A 21,738-nucleotide genomic window follows, 5' to 3' on the forward strand; every position below is an offset into this window, starting at 1 on the left:
TAGTTTATGGTTGTGCATGACTACATTTAGAATTCAGGTCTTCCGATCCTAAACCCAATGTTCTGTTCACTCTTTCAGGTTCTGTATTTCATGTACAACATAATAAAATATATATATTTTTAAATTCTGGAATCAGATGGATTGATCATGATATTTCCAGTGTCTAGAACAGTGCCTGGACCATGGGAAATGTTCAACAAACGGTTATTGAATAAGTGGATGAGTGAATGAATGAATGAAGAAATGAATGAAGAAAGTAGATTTTATTACAAGAGACTAAATAAAAGAAGTTTTGTCTTTACATGTTATTAGGTTTTGCAAATGGTTTCCAAGGAAGTTTCAACAGCTTTTAAAATAGCTGTTTTTAAAACAGCTTATACATGCTTATGTCCCCATTCCTAAATAATAGAAGAAATCTAACTAACTTTGTCCTTCCTTAGTCTTATTTTAAAGATGAAAAATATTCATATCCTAATAAAATAATCCATGCAGTCCTTTTACCTTTAATATCCTACGTGCCTCTAAGACAAAACTATCCATAATTAAGTTTCCTCTGCAACTTACAAAGAATGCATTTGCTGGCTCCTCCCCTGTAAATATGGCTGTGATGACCATATTTTTTTCTTTACCAAAAGGCAAGTGATCGAACAACTAAGTCTAATATTAAAAATCTGGATATTCCTGGAAAGTCCAAGACCTATGAACATTCATGGCCTTGGATTTAAAGTCTCCTGGGCTGTGTTGTCAGGGCTGATGTTCACCAATATTGCAAAATTTTCATCGGTCTATTTTGATTGTCTGAGGCTATGCAATACTATTCAAAAAAAATCTTTATCCTCCATGAGCTTAATTTAGTAACAAAGAAGCTAACTGAAGGTATGATAAACAGGTTTGAACCCAGATAGTTTGATTTTATGGTGGGGAAATTTTTATCCTTCCTTGACTGTCTCCTAATCACAGCTTACCACTTCGCTCACCAAAAGACCTGGGATAAATTCTGCATTAATCACAGTAAACCTGGAACTCTAGTGTCATATGCAGGTGAAATAAGAACATTTTTACATGTAGTTGCCAACTTGGGTGTGTGTATTTTTGTTGTTGTTGTTGTTGTTTTGTTGAGTCAGAGTCTTGTTCTGTCACTCAGGCTAGAGTGCAGTGGCATGATCTCGGCTCACTACAACCGCCACCTCCCGGGTTCAAGCGATTCTCCCACCTCAGCCTCCTGAGTAGCTGGGATTACAAGCAACTGCCATCATGCCCGACTAATTTTTTTGTATTTTTGTAGAGATGGGGTTTCACCATGTTGGCCAGACTGGTCTTGAACTCCTGACTTCAGGTGATCCTGCCCGCCTTGGCCTTCCAAAGTACTAGGATTACAGGCATGAGCCACTACACCTGGTCAGGTGTATGTTTTAAAAAATAGTTTTAGGTAGGCACAATGGCTTACACCTGTAATCTCAGTTCTTGGGGAGGCCAAGGTAGGCAGATGACCTGAGGTCAGGAGTTCAAGACCAGCTTGGTCAACATGGTAAAACCCTACCTCTACTAAAAATACAAAAATTAGTGGGGCATGGTGGGGCATACCTGTCCCAGATACTTGGGTGGCTGAGGCATGAGAATTACTTGAACCCAGGAGGCAGAGGCTGTAGTGAGCTGAAAACGCATAACTGTATTCCAGCCTGGGCAACAGAGCAAGACAACATCTCAAAAAAAAAAAAAAAAGAATAGTTTTTGAGTTAGGGCATGGTGGCTCATGCATATAATCTCAGCATTTTGGGAGGCCAAGGCAGGAGGATCACTTGAGGCAAGGAGTTCAAGACCAGCCTGGCAACACAGCAAGGCCCCATCTCTACTTAAAAAAAAAATTAATTAGGGTGTTTCCTCATCTTGGTTAACAGTACTTGGTTAACTTGGTTAAGAGTTAATTATAAGATAGAGGTAGCCTAGATCCTTAATTATCTACTAGGAGGAGAGCAACCCTATAGGCATTGGACTGTGACATGAGCAAGAAATAAATCTTAGCCCAGGCCTGGTGGCATGGGCCTGTAGTACCAGCTACTCAGTAGGCTGAGGTGAGAGGATCACTTGAGCCCAGGAGTGAGAGACTGCAGTGAGCTATGATCACACTTATAAACAGCCACTGTACTCCAGCCTGGGCAAACTAGCAAGACTCTATCTCTTAAAAAACTAATACTAGCCGGATGCGGTGGCTCACGCCTGTAATCTCAACACTTTGGGAGACTGAGGCAGGCAGATCACAAAGTCAGGAGATCAAGACCATCCTGGCCAAATAGTGAAACCCTGTCTCTACTAAAATACAAAAAAAAACATTAGCTGGGCACAGTGGCACATGCCTACAGACCCAGTTACTCAGGAGGCTGAGGCAGGGGAATCACTTGAACCCAGGAGGCAGAGGTTGCAGTGAGCCAAGATTGCACCACTGCACTCCAGCCTGGTGACAGAGCAAGACTCCGTCTCAAAACAAACAAAATCAAAACTAAAACTCAAAAAATCTTTATTGCATTAAGCCACTCATGTTAATTAACCAACTATTATACTGGCTAAGGGGAAAATGGGGAGCTGAAATCCAGCCCCAATTTAGTCAATGAACCATGTGCCTTGGCATAGTCTTTTGCCAAACTGAGTACCCTAGGCTGCATTCTCCCAGATTTTTCTAATTCACACACAGATGCTGATATGGTCTGGCTGTGTTCTGACCCAAATCTCATCTCAAATTGGTATCTCCCATAATTCCTATGTGTTATGGGAAGGACCAGTGGGAGATAATTGAATCATACTATTCTCGTGGTAGTAAAGAAGTCTCACGATATCTGATGGTTTTACAAGGGGAAAACCCATTTTGCTTGGCTCTCATTTTGTCTTGCCTGCTGCCATATAAGACATGCCTTTCGCCTTCAGCCAATTGTGAGGCCTCCCTAGCCACATGGAACCGTGAGTTCATTAAGCCTCTTTTTATAAATTATCCAGTCTTAGGTACGTCTTTAATAGCAGGATAAGAACAGACTAATACAGTAAATTGGTACTGAGAGTGGGGTGCTGCTGTAAAGATAACTGAAAATGTGGAAGTGACTTTGGAGCTGGGTAATAGGCAGAGGTTGGAACAGTTTGGAGGGCTCAGAAGAAGACAAAAATGTGGGAAAGTTTGGAACTTCCTAGAGACTTGTTCAATGGCTTTGACCAAAATACTGATACTGATACGGATAATGAAATCCAGACTGAGGTAGTCTCGGATGGAGATGAAGAACTTGTTAGGAACTGGAATAAAGATGACTCTTGCTAAGTTTTAGCAAAGAGAATGGGGACATTTTGCCCCTGCCCTAGAGATTTATGGAAATTTGAACTAGAAGAAGATGTTTTAGGGTACCTGGCATAAGAAATTTCTAAGCAGTAAAACATTCAAGAGGCGATTTGAGTGCTGTTAAAAGCATTCAGTTTTAAAAGGGAAACAAAGCATAAAAGTTTGGAAAATTTGCAGCCCGACAATGTGATAGAAAAGAAAAACCCATTTTCTGGGAAGAAATTCAAGCTGGCTGCAGAAATTTGCACAAGTAACCAGGAGTGAAATTTTAATGCCTCCAGAGCATGTCAGAGACCTCTGCAGCAGCCCCTCCCATCACAGGTCTAGAGGCCTAGGAGGGAAAAATGGTTTCATGACCTGGGCTCAGGGCTTCCCTGCTGTGTGCAGCCTAGGAACTTGGTGCCCTGCATCCCAGCTGCTCTACCAATGGCTAAAAGGCCAAGCTATGGCTCAGGCTGTGGCTTCAGAGGGTGCAAGACCCAAGCCTTGGCAGCTACCACATGGTATTGAGCCTGTAGATACACAGAAATCAGAAATTGAGGTTTGGGAACTTCCACCTAGATTTTAGAGGATACACAAAAATGCCTGGATATCCAGGCAGAAGTTTGCTGTGGGAGAGGAGCCCACATGGAGAATCTCTGCTAGGGCAGTGCAGAAGGGAAATGTGGGGTTGAATCCCCCACACAGAGTCCCCACTGGGGCACTGCCTTGTGGAGCTGTGACAAGAGGGCCACTGTCCTCCAGACCCCAGAAAGGTAGATCCACCAACAGCTTGTACTGTGCACCCGGAAAAGCTATAGACACTCAATGCCAGCCTGTGAAAGAAGCCAGGAACAAGGTTGTACCTTGCAAAGCTATAGAGGCAGAGCTGCCCAAGACCATGGGAACCTACCTCTTGCATCAATGTGACCTAGATGGGGGATATGGAGTCAAAGGAGATCATTAAGGAGTATTAAGATTTGACTGTGGCTGGGCACAGTGGCTCACACCTGTAATTCCAGCACTTTGGGAGGCCAAGGTGGGCAGATCATGAGGTCAGGAGTTCAAGAACCGCCTGGACAACATAGTGAAACCCCGTCTCTACTAAAAATACAAAAATTTTCTGGGCATGGTGGCACACATCTGTAGTCCTAGCTACTCGGGAGGCTGAGGCAGGAGAATTGCTTGAACCCAAGAGGCGGAGTTTTTGGTGAGCCAAGATCATGCCACTGCACTCCAGCCTGGGCAACAGAGCAAGAATCAATCTAAAAAAAAAAAATACTTTTAGTATCTCTCCCTTTAAAAAAAAAAAAAAAAAAAAAGATTTGGCTGCCTCACTGGATTTTGGACTTACATGGGACCATTAGCCCCTTCATTTTGGCCACTTTCTCCCACGTAGTTATCCAATGCCTGTACCTTATTGTATCTAAGAAGTGACTACATCACTTTTGATTTTATAGGCTTATAGGTGGAAGGGACTTGCCTTGTCTCAGATGAGACTTCGAACTGTAAACTTTTGAGTTAATGCTGAAATGAGTTAAGACTTTGGGGGACTGTTGGGAAGGCATGATTGGTTTTGAAATGGGAGGACATGAGATTTGGGAGGGGCCAGATGCAGAATGATATGGTTTGGCTGTGCCCCCACCCAAATCTCATCTTGAATTATAGCTCCCATAATTCCCATGTGTTGTGAGAGAAACCCAGTGGGAGATAATTGAATCACTGGAGTGGTTTCCCCAATACTGTTTGCATGGTAATGACTAAGTCTTATGAAATCTGATGATTTTATAAGGGGGAACTGCTTTCACTTGACTCTCATTCTGTCTTGCCCGCTGCCATGTAACACATGTCTTTTTTTTTTTTTTTTTTTTTTTTTTTGAGACAGAGTCTCCCTCTATTGCCCAGGCTGGAGTGCAGTGGCACAATCTCAGCTCAACGCAGCTCCGCTTCCTGGGTTCAAGCGATTCTCCTGCCTCAGCCTCCCGAGTAGCTGGGACTACAGGCACATGCCACCATGCCCGGCTAGCTTTTTTGTATTTTTGGTAGAGACAGGGTTTCACCATATTGGCCAGGCTGGTCTTAAACTCCCGACCTCATGATCAACTTGCCTCAGCTCCCCAAAGTGCTGAGATTACAGGCATGAACCACTGTGCCTAGCCAGGTATGTCTTTATTAGCAGTGTGAGAATAGACTAATACTGATGCCATACAAACTAGCAGTAACCCTGACTAGTTCCTTCCCACAGATAACTCTGTCTCCACTCTATTTCCCCTTTATTGTCCCTCTATAAAGAGCTGCCAGGTTCTAAAGCAAAGCTCTGCTAATGCCATTTCCTACTCAGAAACCCTCAGAAAGGCCTCATGGCTTCATGGATTAACACTCAAATCCTTAACAAGGTCTCCAAGATCCTCCACAATTCACTGAAAAAATCCACCTATCAGCCCAGTCACTATCTTTTCTTCTCATACCCATGTTCTCCAGCTCTGGAATCTAGCTGGCATGAGGCAAAGAGCTCCCTCAGCCTGACTCCACATAGCAAGTGCACCACATCTCACATCCTCTCGGTTTATGGAATCTCCACCATCACTTACTCCACAATTTCCACAGCACGGAATCTCTTTGGGTCCTTCCACTTTCTTGGGCCACCATTCCCTTCAGTATTGAAATTAAAGAGCTAAATTTCCATCTTATATATTATAAGGGAACCTCCATCTTGAATACCTGGGGGCAAAATGGAGGTATATCTTGCAGTTGTTTCTAAGTTAGTTCACTCTACATCTGTTCTTCCACCCTGGCTCTGCAGCATAGCAAGAACTCAGCTGTGTTCTCACCCCTAGTTGCATCCTACTTGTGTGGAGGTTGTCAGTATCACTCACCTTATCACAAAGAAACCAAAAGGCAAGGAAAGATAGCCTACAATACATCCTACTCTGTAGCCGCTAACATTGCCAGATAAAATGAAGATGCTCATTAAATTTGCCTTTCAAATAAACAGCGAATCATTTTTTAGTATGTCCCAAGTATATAGCCTGGGACATATTTATGCTAAAAAATCATTTGTTGTTTTCTAAAACTCAGATATAACTGCTATCTTGTATTTTTATTTGCTAAATCTGGCACCCCTAACAATAGACCCCTTTTTGTTAATTTTTTAATCTATTGTTCAGATTAGGGGAAGAAGCAGGATGCTTCCAGCCAATGCATAATCTACCAAAAACACTACCATTTTAAATAACATGTTTCTCCCTCAACAGCAATGGAGGGAAAACAGTTTTCCCTCCTATTATTATTCATGTATTATAGTGATTTATACACAATAATTAGCCTCTCATGTGACAAAATAAACCATGAAATTCGGAATCTTATTCTTCATATTCTTTCATTGGCTGGCTGGATCTTGAAAGCATTTTTCATGAACTGACTACCTACCTGCTGCATTGCATTTGAGGAAGTCAAAACCAGCAACAGCACCAGAAATTTAAAGCAAATAAGAATCAGAAGAAAATACCTTGGGCTTATCACTTTTTCTGACTTGCATAATGAGCCATGGATTTTATAACTTTGGCCTTGCACATATGTTTCCTAGTATTTCCCCATATCTGCTAGGGAATACTTAGCTGGGTATCACCTGAGGGGTATCAGACACTCAAAGGAACACAGGTTATGTCTAGAAGTCCTTCTTTTAAGTTAGCTTGCCAGAGGAGTAATTCTTCCCTAGAACAAAAAAGTTAGCTGGGTGCAGTGGCTCACGCCTATAATCTCAGCACTTTGGAAGGTCGAGGCAGGCAGATCACCTGAAGTTGGGAGTTCGATACTAGCTGACCGAAATGGACAATCCCTGTCTCTAGTAAAAATACAAAATTAGCCAGACGTGGTTGCTTATGCCTGTAGTTCCAGCTACTCAGGAGGCTAAGGCAGGAAAATCGCTTGAATCCAGGAGGAGGAGGTTGCAGTGAGCCGAGATCGCACCATTGCATTCCAGCCTGGGCAACAAGAGCAAACCTCCATCTCAAAAAAAAAAAAAAAAAAAAAAGCTGGCCAGGCACAGTGTCTCACACCTATAATACCAGCACTTTGGGAGGCTGACATTGGTGAATCACTTGAGGTAGGAGTTCGAGACCAGCTGACCACACATGGTGAAACCCTGTCTCTACTAAAAATACAAAATTAGCCAGGTGCAGGGGCTTATGCCTATAATCCCACCACTTTGGGAGGCTGAGGAGGGCGGGTCATGAGGTCAGGAGTTCAAGACCAGCCTGGCCAATATGGTTAAACTTTGTCTCTACTAAAAACACAAAAATTAGCCAGGCATGGTGGCACTTGCCTACAGTCCCAGCTACTCTTGAGGCTGAGGCCATTGCCCTCCAGCCTGGGCAACAGAGCCAGACTCCAACTCAAAAAAAAAAAAAAAAAAAATTAGCCAGGCATGATGGCACATGCCTGTAATCCCAGCTACTTGGAAGGCAAAGGCAGGAGAATCACATGAACCCAGGAGACGGAGGCTGCAGTGACCCACAATCATGCCATTGCACTCCAGCCTGGGCAAAAAGAATGAAACTCCATCTCGAAAAATTAAAAAAAAAAAAAAAAAAAAGTTAGCAACTCCACTGGGTGGGTGTAATTTTATTCTCTTTCAAACACATACATCATCTGTAGAATATGAAAGTAGTACACTGGCCAAAAGTTAATGTCTTGTAAATCAGAGACTGTCCAGCTCTCACACCTATGCTTTCTTGGTAGCCCATCTGGAAGCCAGAAATATGGTGGGTTAGATTATAGAGATTAATTAAATAGTATAAAATGTACATAGTTACCGTAAAAAACAAATGGTCTTGTTCTTCCCCTCATAACATCCATGTTCCAGGTGCCAGTAGGTATCACCAGTATGGCGATTCTTTTCATAAAGAATAGGAAATTAATCATAGACTTGGCAGTGCCCTGTATTTTCCTGGAGTAATAGTAGTAAATAAAGTGGATGTGGTTCGGCTCCTTTAAATACATGGTCTAGTCTAGAGATGTGGAAATTTTCTCAAACTGATAAGTAGGAATATAACCCTTTTAGAAAACTTTAATTACTTCATTGAAAAAGTCTATTTATATATATCCAGCAGATGCATTTTTTTGAAAACTAGACAACATGCACATGATAAAAAATTCAAAAGTCATATAAAAAGCCATAAAAGGAAGGGTGATTCTCTCTTTTACTCTAACCCCCCAGTCCTCCTCCCCGGAGGCATCAGTCTCACCAATTTGTATATCCTTCTAGATGTATTTTCTTAATTAAAAGCATGTACTTATATGTTATTTTTAAACATATCTATATATATAGTATGTATATACTATTATACACATTGCTTTTTCCTTTTTAAATCTTTTTTTTTTACCAAATCATTACATAAATTAAAGAGAACAAAAGCACATATAGTATGCCATGGCTGAGCATGGTGGCTCACACCTGTAATCCCAGCACTTTGGAAGGCTAAGATGGGTGGATCACTTGAGCTCAGGTGTTTCAGACCAGTCTAGGCAACATGGTGAAACCCCATCTCTACTAAAAATACAAAAATTAGCCGGGGCCAGGCACAGTGGTTCACGCCTATAAACCTAGCAATTTAGGAGGCCAAAGTGGGTGGCTCACTTGTGGTTAGGAGTTCAACAGCAGCCTGGCCAATAAGGTGAAACCCCATCTCTACTAAAAATACAAAAATATTAGCTGGGCATGTTGGCATATGTCTGTAATCCCAGCTACTCAGGAGGCTGAGGCAATCCAGCCTAGGCAACAGTGAGACTCTGTCTGAAAAAAAAAACAAAAATTAGCCGGGTGTGGTGGTACACACTTGTGGTCCCAGCTACTTAGGAAGCTGAGGTGGGGGGATCACGTGAGCCATAGGAGGTTTAGGCTGCAGTGAGCCATGATCACACCACTTCACACCAACCTGGGTGACAGAATGAGACCCTGTCTCAAAAAGAAAATTTAAAAAAATAAAAAATATTATATATATATATAGTATACCAGACACAGTGGCTTTCACCTGGAATCCTAGCACTTTGGGAGACCAAGGCAGGAGGATCACTTAAGCCCAAGGCAACGGGGAGGTAGAATCATGCCACTACACTCCAGCCTAGGTGACAGAGCAAGCCCCTGTCTCAAATATATATGTGTGTGTGTGTATTCATTTATATGAGCATACATACATTTATATATTTTCAACATATTCATTTATATATATACAATGTAGTGATCTTGTTTTGTTTATTTAACAAAATTTAACAATTTTTATTTGAGACTATTTCATATTAGTGCATACAGCTCAGCTGCAGTATGTTTGACTGCTGCACAATATTCCATTATGTGGATGTACCACTAGCAAATCTGATATTGATGGATTTTTACTTTTGGTATAGTAGAAGCTTTTTCAATTAGTTTTCTTTATTAGGAAAATGAATCCATGTACCACTGAGACAGTCAACATATACGTACTGAACACTTACTATGTCTAATAGAGTTTGCCTAGGCCCAGTAATGAAACAAAGAATATTCCTACACATTTCCTCATCTTCAGATTGTTTGGTCATTTTTCATGTGTCTACTGAGGGATTGGTATTGCCCATTTCAAGTTTTTAACTAAAGACTCCTTCTTTATCTATTAAAACACACATCTTCTCTCCTAAATTTGCTCGACTATGGCAAAATGGGAGTTCCATACTGCTGAAACTTTAATCTATCACTTTGGGAAGATATAGCAATTTCTCTATAAAGATACCCCTGTGCTTACTTACAAAATCACAGAATTTAAGAGGCAGAGAAGAACTTTATAATCATATAGACTTACCTCTTCATTTTATAAATAAAGATAGCAAGACTAAGAAGATAAATAACTGGGCCATGATCATACTCCGGCTTCTTTTTCTGACACAAAATTGGTTAAACATAGCTTCCCAGCCCCTATTTAAAAACTAAAACTGCAACTTCTTTTGTGGTCTTGCTGGAATACCATGGGCCTGATTTACTCTGTATCTTAAGCAGCTGAAAACGAAATAACATATACAAAACAGTTTTCAGATGTTGGGCAACATGCAACATGGGATGATGATCTTTGAAAGAAGAGATGAAGCTGAGAATTCGGAGAGGCTGAGTCCTGAATTTACAAGTAACAGGCACTCAACAACTGTTGATAACTGTGCCTGTTACATTTTGAACTCGTAGAGTAGATTACCGGGTAGGAAAGAGCTGCACAAAGGCAGCTAGTTCTGGAGCTCTGCAGGGGCTTCCTCTTGAGTCTTCAGCTGAGTACCTGTCAGCTCACATGTGTGAGGAAACTATCTTTGACCAGGGAAAGACACCTGAATGGAGTGGTGACTGGCAATCACACAGGAATGGAAATAGCTCACACTCCTTGAATGTGGCGATATGTGGGGCCTCACATTGATTCAGAAAGGGGAGGCCAAATTAGCCTTAGATTAAAAGTTGCTCTGCACTTGCCTATCAAAGTTTACATGCATGCCTCAGAAGGCTCAAACTGTTTCCAAGTCACTTAAATTTAAGTGTCAAAATACTTAAAGGATATTTAAATATTTAACACAAAAATATTTAAAGGAAGACAAAAACAAATAAAAATTCAGCATCCAACAATGTGAAATTCACAATAATGGAATACAAGAAAAAATTACCAGGCATACAAAGAATCAGAAAAATATAACCCATAATGAGGAAAACCTAAATTAATCAATAGAAACATATCCAGATATGACACAGGTAATAAAATTAGTAGACAAAGACATTAAAACAGCAATTATAACTTTGTTCCATATGTTCTAGAAAGTAGAGGAAGGCATGAGCATGTTAAGAAAAGATATTGAAAAACAAAGACACAAGTTGAACTTCCCCCTTTTTTTTTTGAGACAAGGTCTCACTCTGATGGCCCAGCTGGAGGGCAGTGGCGTGATCACAGCTAACTGCAGCCTCTGCCTCCCTAGGCTCAGGGGATCCTCCCACCTCAGCCTCCCAAGTAGCTAAAACTATAGGCGCATACCCACCATGCCCAGATAATTTTTTTGTAGAAAAAAGAGTTTCACCATGTTTCCCAGGCTGGTCTCAAATGCCTGTGCTCAAATCATCCGCCCAGGCTGGAGTGCAATGACACAATCTCGGCTCACTGCAAACTCTTCTTCCTGGGTTCAAGCAATTCTCCTGGCTCAGCCTCCTGAGTAGCTGGGACTACAGGGGTGCACCACTGAACTTCTTTTTTCCTTCTTTTATTTTTTTGCAATGGAATATTGCTCTTGTTGCCCAGGCTGAAGTAAAATGGCACGATCGCTCCTCATTGCAACTTCTGCCTTGTGGGCTCAAGCAATTCTCCTGCTTCAGCCTCCCAAGTAGCTGGGATTACAGGCAAGCGCTACCACATCCAGCTAATTTTTGTATTTTTAGTACAGTTGGAATTTCACCATGTTGCTCAGGCTGGTCTCCAACTCCTGACCACAGGTGATCTGCCCACTTTGGCCTCTCAAAATGCTGAGATTACAGGTGTGAGCCATTGTGCCTGGTCCTCAGCTTCTTAAAATGAAAAATATAATAGGCTGGGTGCCGTGGCTCACACCTGTAGTCCTAGCACTTACGGAGACTGAGGCGGGCAGACCACTTGAGTCCAGGAGTTCGAGACCAGCCTGGGCAACATGGCGAGACACTGTCTTTACAAAAAAGACAAAGAAAAACACCACAGTTGAGATGAAAACTCAGAACTGCTATGACAATTATAACTTCTGCCATTATTTTATCATTTTCAATACCACAAATGTAAAAATAATATTTTCATTGAGCCTCAAAACAGCCATTGTCATATAAAAAAATCTAAAAGCCAAATACAAATGTGCAGCAAAGCCATTAATTACAATTGTGTTTGCGTAGTAAAAATATGTTGTCTGCCTTTGGTGTTGGTATTTACAAAGAATAAGAGCACCACACAGCCTTTTCTATATGCAAAACATGTTAAGCCAAGCATAACTTCTAGTCAGAAGAGTTGAGAGTCCAAGAGAGAATAAAAATTTGGTTCCGTGACTTCATTTTTAAGCTTAGTGCATGCAAAAATTAAAGAAAAGTATTTTTATATACAACACTTTGAATATGGAAAAAGCTAGTGATTTTTAGACCCTCGCCAGGATCAGTGAGGGCTTATTCCCAGCAAACTGTTGATGGACTACAGTTAAGAATCTAATGCTGGGTGCAGTGGCTTATGCCTGTAATCCCAGCACTTTGGGAGGCCAAGGTGGGTGGATCACGAGGTCAGGAGTTCAAGACCAGCCTGGCCAACATGGTGAAACCCTGTCTCTACTAAAAATACAAAAATTAGCCAGGCATGGTGGCAGGTACCTGTAATCCCAGCTATTTGGGAGGCTGAGGCAAGTGAATTGCTTGTACCCAGGAGGTGGAGGTTGTAATGAGCCAAGACTACCCCATTGCACTCCAGCCTGGGCGACAGAGCAAGACTCCGTCTCAAAAAAAAAAAAAACAAACAAACAAACAACTAACCTAAGAAATGTAGGTAAAGAGAAGGGAAAAGTCCAGCAAGAAGCAGAAGTAGAACCAAGAAAGAAACTCATATGAAAAGTAGAAAGACTTCAAAATGTGAGGACAATGGTTTACAAGTATATACAATCTTTCTGACAGAGGCTGAGAAGGTGATAACGTAAAACTGCATTTAAATTCAACCAACAGTTATTGAGTGCCTGTTACCTGCAAGACACTGAACCAACTGGGTACAGTGGCTCACACCTGTCGGGAGTTCAAGACCAGCCTGGCTAACACGGAGAAACCCTCTCTCTACTAAAAATACAAAATTAGCCAGGCATGATGGTGCATGCCTGTAATCCCTGCTACTCGGGAGGCTGAGACAGAAGAATCACTTGAACCTGGGAGGCGGAGGTTGCGGTGAGCCAAGATTATACCATTGCACTCCAGCCTGAGGCAACAAGAGTGAAACCCTGTCTCAAAAAAAAAAAAAAAAAAAATTGCACCAAATGAAGCACTATCCCTTTTATCCAAAAATCACAAATATTATGCAAGAGATGGATGCAGATCCCATAAATAACTGTATCATAAATCAGACTGATAGCTTCAATAATGAAGGCATTACAACAGCTAAAGGAACATAGAAAAGTGAAATAACTGGATCTTGGAAGACTTTATGTAAAAGGTGACATTTGAACTGTGTCCTGTAAGAGAAAAAGAATTTTACTATATATAAGAGAATTTTTGTCAGGCATGGTGGAGGCTGAAGCAGGAGGATCACTTGAGCCCAGAAGATGGAGGCTGTTGTGAGCTATGATTGCACCACTGCACTCCACCCTGGGTGACAGAGCAAGACCCTATCTCAAAATTAATAAATTTAATTTTAAGAAGAGGATTTTCTGGTTATTCTCCATTTAATTTCTCCTCCTTTGCACCACCATCTATTCCCTGCCTCTCACTGCCCTGCTTCCTAACTAGTAACCTGCCTTATCTGACTATCCTTGGTGGTTCATTGGCCTCTGGTTGAGTTTAGACAAATACACTAGCTGGAGTTTAGAGGGCAGGAAGACAGAGAAGTTAGGATGTTTCTTCACTGTGCCCATTCTGCTTCCACACTGTGATTCTGGTAGTGGCTGCCACCCTCTCTGCCTGCATTTACTACTGATGGCTCTTTGACATGGCTCCAACTTGCAATGAGCTGTGATGACATTGTTTCATCCCATGAGACCTTTGGGCCCAGGGAAGATAAGAGGTTTCCACTTTGCTAGTCTTTGTTTACCTCAGCCACTCTGGCGGTTTCCCTTCACCCTGACTATATCTCTGTAAATAATCCCTTCATTTGAACCATCTGAGTTGAAACCAGTCCTAATCAAAGATAATAGTGTAAGCAAAGGCAAGAAGGAACTCATGATTGGGGAAACACAACTGCAGTTTAGGTAACATCATGGAGATGGGAATCTAGGAATGGTTTTAGAGAACTGGGGCCAGATAATGAGGGCCTTACTATGGAATTTGTATTTTATTCTTGGGTAAAAGAAGTCCAATGGTGGTTATTGAGTAGGTATCAACAGCACTGTGTTCCAGAAAGCTCTCTCTACTAGCATGTGTAGGATGGAGAGAAGAGGAAAGGGCCTGAAGGCAGGGAGGCCAGGTAAGAAGTGATTGCAATAAGGTGCTAAAATGGGGCATTGGTTGGTGGTAGGGAGAATGGATTTCAAACAAGTCTGCAATAAAATCTACAGGATATGGCAACTAAGTAAGAGAAGGGGGGCCGGGCGCGGTGGCTCAAGCCTGTAATCCCAGCACTTTGGGAGGCCGAGGCAGGTGGATCACGAGGTCAAGAGATCGAGACCATCCTGGTCAACATGGTGAAACCCCGTCTCTACTAAAAATACAAAAAATTAGCTGGGCATGGTGGCACGTGCCTGTAATCCCAGCTACTCAGGAGGCTGAGGCAGGAGAATTGCCTGAACCCAGGAGGCGGAGGTTGCGGTGAGCCGAGATCGCGCCATTGCACTCCAGCCTGGGTAACAAGAGCGAAACTCCGTCTCAAAAAAAGAAAAAAAAAGAGAAGGGGCAAAGCAGAAGGGATTTTTAAAGATGAGTTCCAGGTCTCCAGCTTGGCAGCATGAGAAAATGGTGGCCCTATAACACAGAAGAAGTTTTTAGAATTGGGGCATAATGAATTTGATCTAGACCACATAGAAAGTGGTACTACAGACCATTTAGACTGAGATGCTCAGCAAAGAGCTAGACAATGGAATCTATGTACCAGGAATGAGGCAAGAACTAAGGATAAAAGCAGCTATTCTAGAGCTGTGGTTTTCATTCCTAGCTGCACTTGAGAATCACTTGAGGAGTGTTACAAAAAAAGAGATGTAACACTCAGATCAATTAAACAGGATTTCTGTTTAACTGTTGAAGCTAGAAATTGGTGAAGCTAGAAATCAGATGTAATTGGCCAGGTGTAGTGAATCATGTCTGTAATCCCAGCACTTTGGGAGGTCCAGGCAGGCAGATCACCTGAGGTCAGGAGTTTGAGACCAGCTCGGCCAACATGGGGAAACGTCATCTCTATTAAAAATGTTTTTAAAAATTAGCCAGGCCTGGTGGCACATGCCTATAGTCCCAGCTACTCAGAGGCTAAGGCACGAGAATCACTTGAATTCAGGAGGCAAAGGTTGCAGTAAGCCGAGATCACGCCACTGCACTCCAGCGTGAGTGACAGAGCAAGACTCCATCTAAAAAAAAAAAAAAAAAAATTAGTATGTATTTGCTCAGATTTAATAGGATTTAATCTGGGTTTTCAAAGAGCTCCCTAGATAATTCTTAGATGCATCCAGATCGAGAAGCACTAATCCAGAGCAAAACAGAAACAGCTAAGGGTAGGCATTTGAGAACACAAACATTTAAGGTACTGACAGAGATGTGATAAAGAACACAAATGCTAAAAAAACAGCACATAAAGGCAGCAAGGAGAATTTCATCAAAGAAGTGAACCAGCACATTATATGCCACAGAGAGGTGAAAGAAGAATAGGAAGAGGGCTCTAGATTTGGTAAATAGAAGGTCATTACTGATCTCTGGGAACATGGTTTTAGTAGTTGCAGAAGCCAGCTTGCAATAGGTAAGGAGTAGATTTTAGATGAGGACCTGGACAGAGAGAGTGTAGACTACTCTTTTCAAGAAGTTTGGTACAATAGGTAGGAGAAAACAGCCAGTAACTTCCAAATTAAAAAGATGGAGAGAAAGTGTTACTGGATTTTAAGCTAGAGCATAAGAGTTGACTGTGGGTAAGGAGATAAGAGAGAGTAAAGATACACAGTAAAGGTTATTGGAAGAACACGGCCCAGGAGCAGCCTGGAGTGGGTGGCATCAAAATTATCAGTGGGAGTAGTTATCCTGGGAAAGGAATACCAAAAAGATAAGCTTTAAGTTGAGGAAAGTTGAGTGAGCTCAAGCCATTATTTTCATTATGAGAGCAAAGAAGGTAGAAGGCAAAGGGGCAAGAAGCTAGGAATAGTTACTGGTGCTTTCCGTGTGCCAGACACCATATTGAAATTCTGCCACATTACCTCATTCAGTAATTAAATGTGCTTTTCAAGGACAAATGTTGTCAGATGGTATAAAAAGCAAAAATTAGGCCCACTTTGTCCAATTTCACCCATCTAGTCACCTTGCTCCTCTGGTACCATTACCAATTAATGGCCCTTTAAAGCTTGGCCTGCAATTTGTTTTAAGTTAAATGCTCATTTCTAGCTGAATAGAAAAAGATTTCAGTTATGAAAATATTCCTTTAGTTTAATTTAAAGGAAAGAGCTGTGGAAGACCATTTAAAAAAGAAAAAAAGCCCATTATTGAGAACACTCCATTAGTGAGAGCAAAGGGAGATGGGGCTTCAAAAAGATAGTGTTTAATGGTCCAAGTTAATGGCAATCAATAAATATTTAGAAAGTGGATTTAACCTGCATATTTTTAAGTTCTTCTTTTAAAGGTAAAAAATGTAACTTTAGATTCCAAATCTATCAAGGGCTAGGACTGTGCCACCTCTTTCTACAATGGCTGGGCAATTGTGGAGGCTCAGTGGATGGCAGCTGAGGTTGAGCCATCCTGCATTGCCAGACCCTCCCATTGTTGTCTATGCCATGTGGTACAGGCAAGCAGACCAGCAAGCTAGAAGGCTTCTAATTTTCAAGACAGTAAATGGAAACCTCTAAATGGGAAACTTGTGACATTGGCTGTCCTTTTTCCTGGAAAACACTTTCCAAAATTAGGATCAAAACATTCAGAAGTAGCTACCAAGGGTTTCCTTCATTGACATTCAAGTGAACCAAATTGGGATTGGGAATAGCTGCAAGAAAACACAAGAAACACAACCAGCCTGCCTGAATGAGCCTTGGGGGACCCAAGAGGGATGACCCTTTAAGTGGAAGTAAAGTTGGAGGTGAGGTTGCAGAATGCTGGGAGAGGTTGGGATAAAATCAGAGTGGCATCCCTACTTGGCTCTCCACAGCTTGAATACTGAACCACTAGAAATTGTTTCCAAAGCTGCTGTTGGACCCCTTGCCACAGGCTGCTGAGCCATGGCTCTAACAGACTACATTATTCTATCCCTATTCATTTATTATTTTTGTCTAGCCTTCTACTGCGGTTTTAATGTGTGATATGGTTTGGCTGTGTCCCCACCCAAATCGCAACTTCAATTGTATCTCCCAGAATTCCCACATGTTGTGGGAGGGACCCAGGGGGAGGTAATTGAATGATGCGGGCTGATCTTTCCCATGCTATTCTCATGATAGTGAATGTCTCATGAGATCTGATAGGTTTCTGCTTTTGCTCCTTCCTCATTTTTCCCTTGCCACTGCAATGTAAAAAGTGCCTCTTACCTCCTGCCATGATTCTGAGGCCTCCCCAGCCATGTGGAACTGTAAGTCCAATTAAACCTCTTTTTCTTCCCAGTCTCGGGTATGTCTTTATCAGTCTGAAAAGGGACTAATACAATGTGTCTCCTCCAAAATTCCTGTTAAAACTTAATCCCTATTGTACTGGTATTAAGAGGTGGGGCCTTTAGGGAAGTGATTCAGTCATGAAGGCAGAGCCCTCCTGAATGGATTAGTGTCTTATGAAAGGACTAGGGGTGTTGGTGGTATAGTGGTGCGCATAGCTGCCTTCCAAGCAGTTGACCCGGGTTCAATTCCTGGCCAATACACCAAAAAGTTTTTTATTAAAAAATAATAATAAAAATAAAAGGACTAGGGAACTAGCTCAGGCCCTTTTTGCCCTTTTGCTTTCTTCCATGTGAGGACCCAGTGTTCGCCCCTCCTGCCATGTGAGGATGCCCAGCAAGATGGCCCTCATCACGTATCAAATGCCAGACCTTGATCTTGGACTTCCCAGCCTCTACAACTATGAGAACTAAATTTCAATTGTTTATATATTACTCAGTCCATAGTATTTTGTTATAGCAAAACAGACTAAGACACTTACTTACAAAAACCAGACTCAAAATAATCAGGCCCCCTTTTCTGGAACCCAGAACAGTATACAGCTTTTAAGTGCTATGGAGACTGGATCCTGGTTTGCATCACTCACCCACTACAATTTCAGCTCCAAGCACATAAGGTAATTAGTACTCAATAGATTTTTTGTCTTTTTGAGGCCGGGGTCTGGTGGCCGAGGGCATATAGGCAACGTCAGTGGGGAAGCAGAGGCAGATACACAGACCCTGTCATCTCAGGGATTCTAAGTGCATCTGTGAAACTTCCAGGCACCGCTACCCAGACCAGGTGCCTGGGTTTTGTGAGCTGAACTCCCCTTTCTGAAAGAGTACTAGAATCCAAACCGGGGTCTGGCTTGCATAAGCACCTCCAAAATTCCACCTGGCCCATGTCACAGAGACCTTCAATGACTCCCTGGAATCTTCACTATTTCTTTTTTTTTTTTTTTTCTTTTTTCTTTTTTTTTGAGACAGTCTTTACCTCTGTTGCCCAGGCTGGAGTGCAGTGGCACCATCTCGGCTCATTGCAACCTCCACCTTCAGGGTTCAAGTGATTCTCCTGCCTCAGCCTCCCAAGTAGCTGGAACCACAGCATGCACCACCATGCCGGCTAATGTTTTTGTATTTTTAGTAGAGATGGGGTTTCATCACATTGGCCAGGCTGGTCTCAAACTCCTGACCTCAAGTGATCTGCCCACCTCAGTCCCCCAAAGGGCTAGAATTACAGGCATGAGCCACCATACCTGGCCACTCACTAGATATTTATTAAATGTTTGAACCTTGCTTACATGATGTTGCTTTCTTGTGTTTCCGTATATTATTTTTATTTGTTTAAAAATCTTCTTGTGAAATTTTTTTAGAATAATTACTATATTTTTTTACATGGAATAATCAAAGAAAAATTTTGATGCTGTAAGGATCACTATGCAGACAAACAGATGTTTTGCTAATGTTCTAGTAGACTTCTTTCACCTATAGCCCTGAAAGTATTCCAACATTGGCAAACTGAGGGAGTATTCATGTGTGAAACTCTCCTGTGAAAGAGACACAGCTTTCTGTTTCCAAAATAAATAGCTTTCAGGTGAAATTATTATGGCTGGAAGACTTTATAGGTGACATCATCTGACATGTACATAATGTGTTTTTTTAGGGGAGCCTCTGTTTCTCTCCTAGAGTCTTGTTCTTCCGTCTTACTTACATCCTGACCAGGCAGATACAAAGCAAACATTTTCATTTCATGTCCACTCCAAAAATCCAAAATAATGACAAGATCAGCAATAGAAGTCACACATTTGGCTTTATTATAGATTCCATCCTACCTAACCTTTACCCACTGGACCTCTGCTCCTGGTGCCTAGGGTTAAAGATTGGCTTGAGACAAGCATCAGCTGTCTCTCAACCTCTTTCTTAGCAGCTCACCTTCATCATCATACGCACTTGGCAGGGTGACTCCTAAACCATAATAACAAGAATAGTAAATTTAATTTTATATAGAATCTTTCATATAGCTAGCTCCATTACAACATGCTTTGCCAAGTGGTAGAATTACAGTGCAGCACTACTGAGTTAAATAAATAACAACTGATACTAATAATTTTTTTTTTTTTTTTGGGTGGGGGACGGAGTTTTGCTCTTGTTACCCAGGCTGGAGTGCAATGGAGCGATCTCGGCTCACCGCAACCTCCGCCTCCTGGGTTCAGGTAATTCTCCTGCCCCAGCCTCCTGAGTAGCTGGGATTACAGGCACGCACCACCAGCCCAGCTAATTTTTTGTATTTTTAGTAGAGACGGGGTTTCACCGTGTTGACCAGGATGGTCTCGATCTCTTGACCTCGTGATCCACCCGCCTCGGCCTCCCAAAGTGCTGGGATTACAGGCTTGAGCCACCGCGCCCGGCGATACTAATAATTAGCTTAATTTATGGTCTGGTAGAACTGTCACAACTGAGGCAGCTCTCCCTCCACCCCTCATCTCTGTCTTTTCTTTCTCCCTCCCCACCTTCTTTGGAAACAGCCACCAAGTGAAGTGCTGAGATTGTCACATAACTCATCATAAATTCAAGTCACTTATTCTTATACTCTATAGTTTTATAACCTTATTATATCAAAAATGTTCAACCTCTTTGAAGTTGCATCACCCTATCATTGTTTAATTTCACAACTGGTTCTCCTGATGTCATGCGCTCAGTGGGAGGGGCATACTGGGATAGATTCAAGCCTCTGGAGAGTTTGCAACATCCTCGGAAAGATTCTTGCTTTTTACAAAATCGAGGTTGATAATTACTCTGCACAGTAACACTGTAAAAAGGGTCCTCCTTTCCACTTAAACCAAGGAATTAGAAAGCAAACAAATCAGTAAGGCCATACTGGGGTCACATAGCAGAAACTGGAAATGACTATTTTTGCAATGTCTATGGATGGTGGCTTTCCATGAACACTCTCATCTCACTATAATTGGAAAGAATTTCAGAATATTATTACAGAAACCTGACTTTAAAACCCATGCAGCTTTGATTTAGCACTGAATGCCCATTTTATCACATTTGGATTTTTAAAAGAATTTTTTTATTTCTACCACCAGGTAAGAATATCACATTTGTTAATCACTTATCTCCCCATTTACTGAACTTAGTCTCTAAGTCCTGGAGCAGAATATGGACTTTTTCCACAATCAGATAACTAGGTGACCAAACTCTCCAGTTTCACCAAAGCTGCACCTTTTGCAAAATATACTCTAGGGAGCCAGGGGGAGTTTGGACCTAGAGGCTTTTCATATTGTCTGCTGCAGGATATAGGATAATTGTCAGGGTGTCCTCCGTGCTCTGATAAAACTGCCAACTTATCTGAATGAAATGTATCTCAATAACACTCCATGCTGGGGAGGGGGGCCTGGGCAGGAAACAGCAATAACATTTTATGCACCTTTTATTATTGCATAAAAGTGATTAACTAACAATTTATTACTAGGTTAAGACATCAAAACAATGAAAATGAACATAAAAATCTAACATTGCCAGGCTCTTCCGGGCTACCTGAGAGTAACTGACATATCCATCTTTTTCTCCCTCACATAAAACTCTTCATAGGAACTCACCTTGCTCTCAAATACCTCCCTACCTAGAGGTGACAAAAGAGCCCAGGTCTGAGTCCCATCCCATCAAACATGGAGGAGTTTTTTGTCAGGGGAAGAGATGTCTTAGTTTTCTTGAAGATGAACCTGTCTGCTGTGAAGGAAAAAAAAAAAAATCAGTGCTTTTAGTAACTGTGAGCAGGGAGTGGTGGCTCATGTCTGTAATCCCAACACTTTGGAAGGCAGGTGGGCAGATCACTTGAGGTCAGGAGTTCGAGACCAGCCAGGCTTTCCCAGTTCAAGCGATTGTCCTGCCTCAGCTTCCTGAGCCAGATTACAGGTGTGTGCCACCATGCCCAGCTAGTTT

General features: G+C 41.9%; 2 protein-coding genes and 1 non-coding gene across 3 annotated transcripts in view; 1 reads left to right on the forward strand and 2 right to left on the reverse strand.

Moving 5' to 3' along the window:
- LOC116528652 overlaps nucleotides 1-5,947 on the reverse strand; it is a 36,766-nt gene extending 30,819 nt beyond the window's left edge. The window contains exon 1 of the mRNA XM_032246045.1: nucleotides 5,890-5,947. Coding sequence (XP_032101936.1) covers nucleotides 5,890-5,947 — 58 coding nt within the window. The remainder of the gene's footprint in view (nucleotides 1-5,889) is intronic.
- Nucleotides 1-21,514, reverse strand: part of FUT8 (fucosyltransferase 8) — a 356,276-nt gene extending 334,762 nt beyond the window's left edge. Inside the window, exon 1 of the mRNA XM_032246077.1 lies at nucleotides 21,396-21,514. The gene's annotated coding sequence lies outside the window, so the exon portion shown is untranslated. The remainder of the gene's footprint in view (nucleotides 1-21,395) is intronic.
- TRNAG-UCC lies at nucleotides 17,944-18,015 on the forward strand. The gene has a single exon. It is a non-coding gene; the product is annotated as a tRNA-Gly (tRNA).
- Nucleotides 21,515-21,738: the final 224 nt, after the last annotated feature.

The sequence above is a fragment of the Sapajus apella genome, unplaced genomic scaffold, assembly GCF_009761245.1.
Source record: "Sapajus apella isolate SASKATOON/1434 unplaced genomic scaffold, GSC_monkey_1.0 scaffold59, whole genome shotgun sequence".
Taxonomy (NCBI): Eukaryota; Metazoa; Chordata; class Mammalia; order Primates; family Cebidae; genus Sapajus; species Sapajus apella.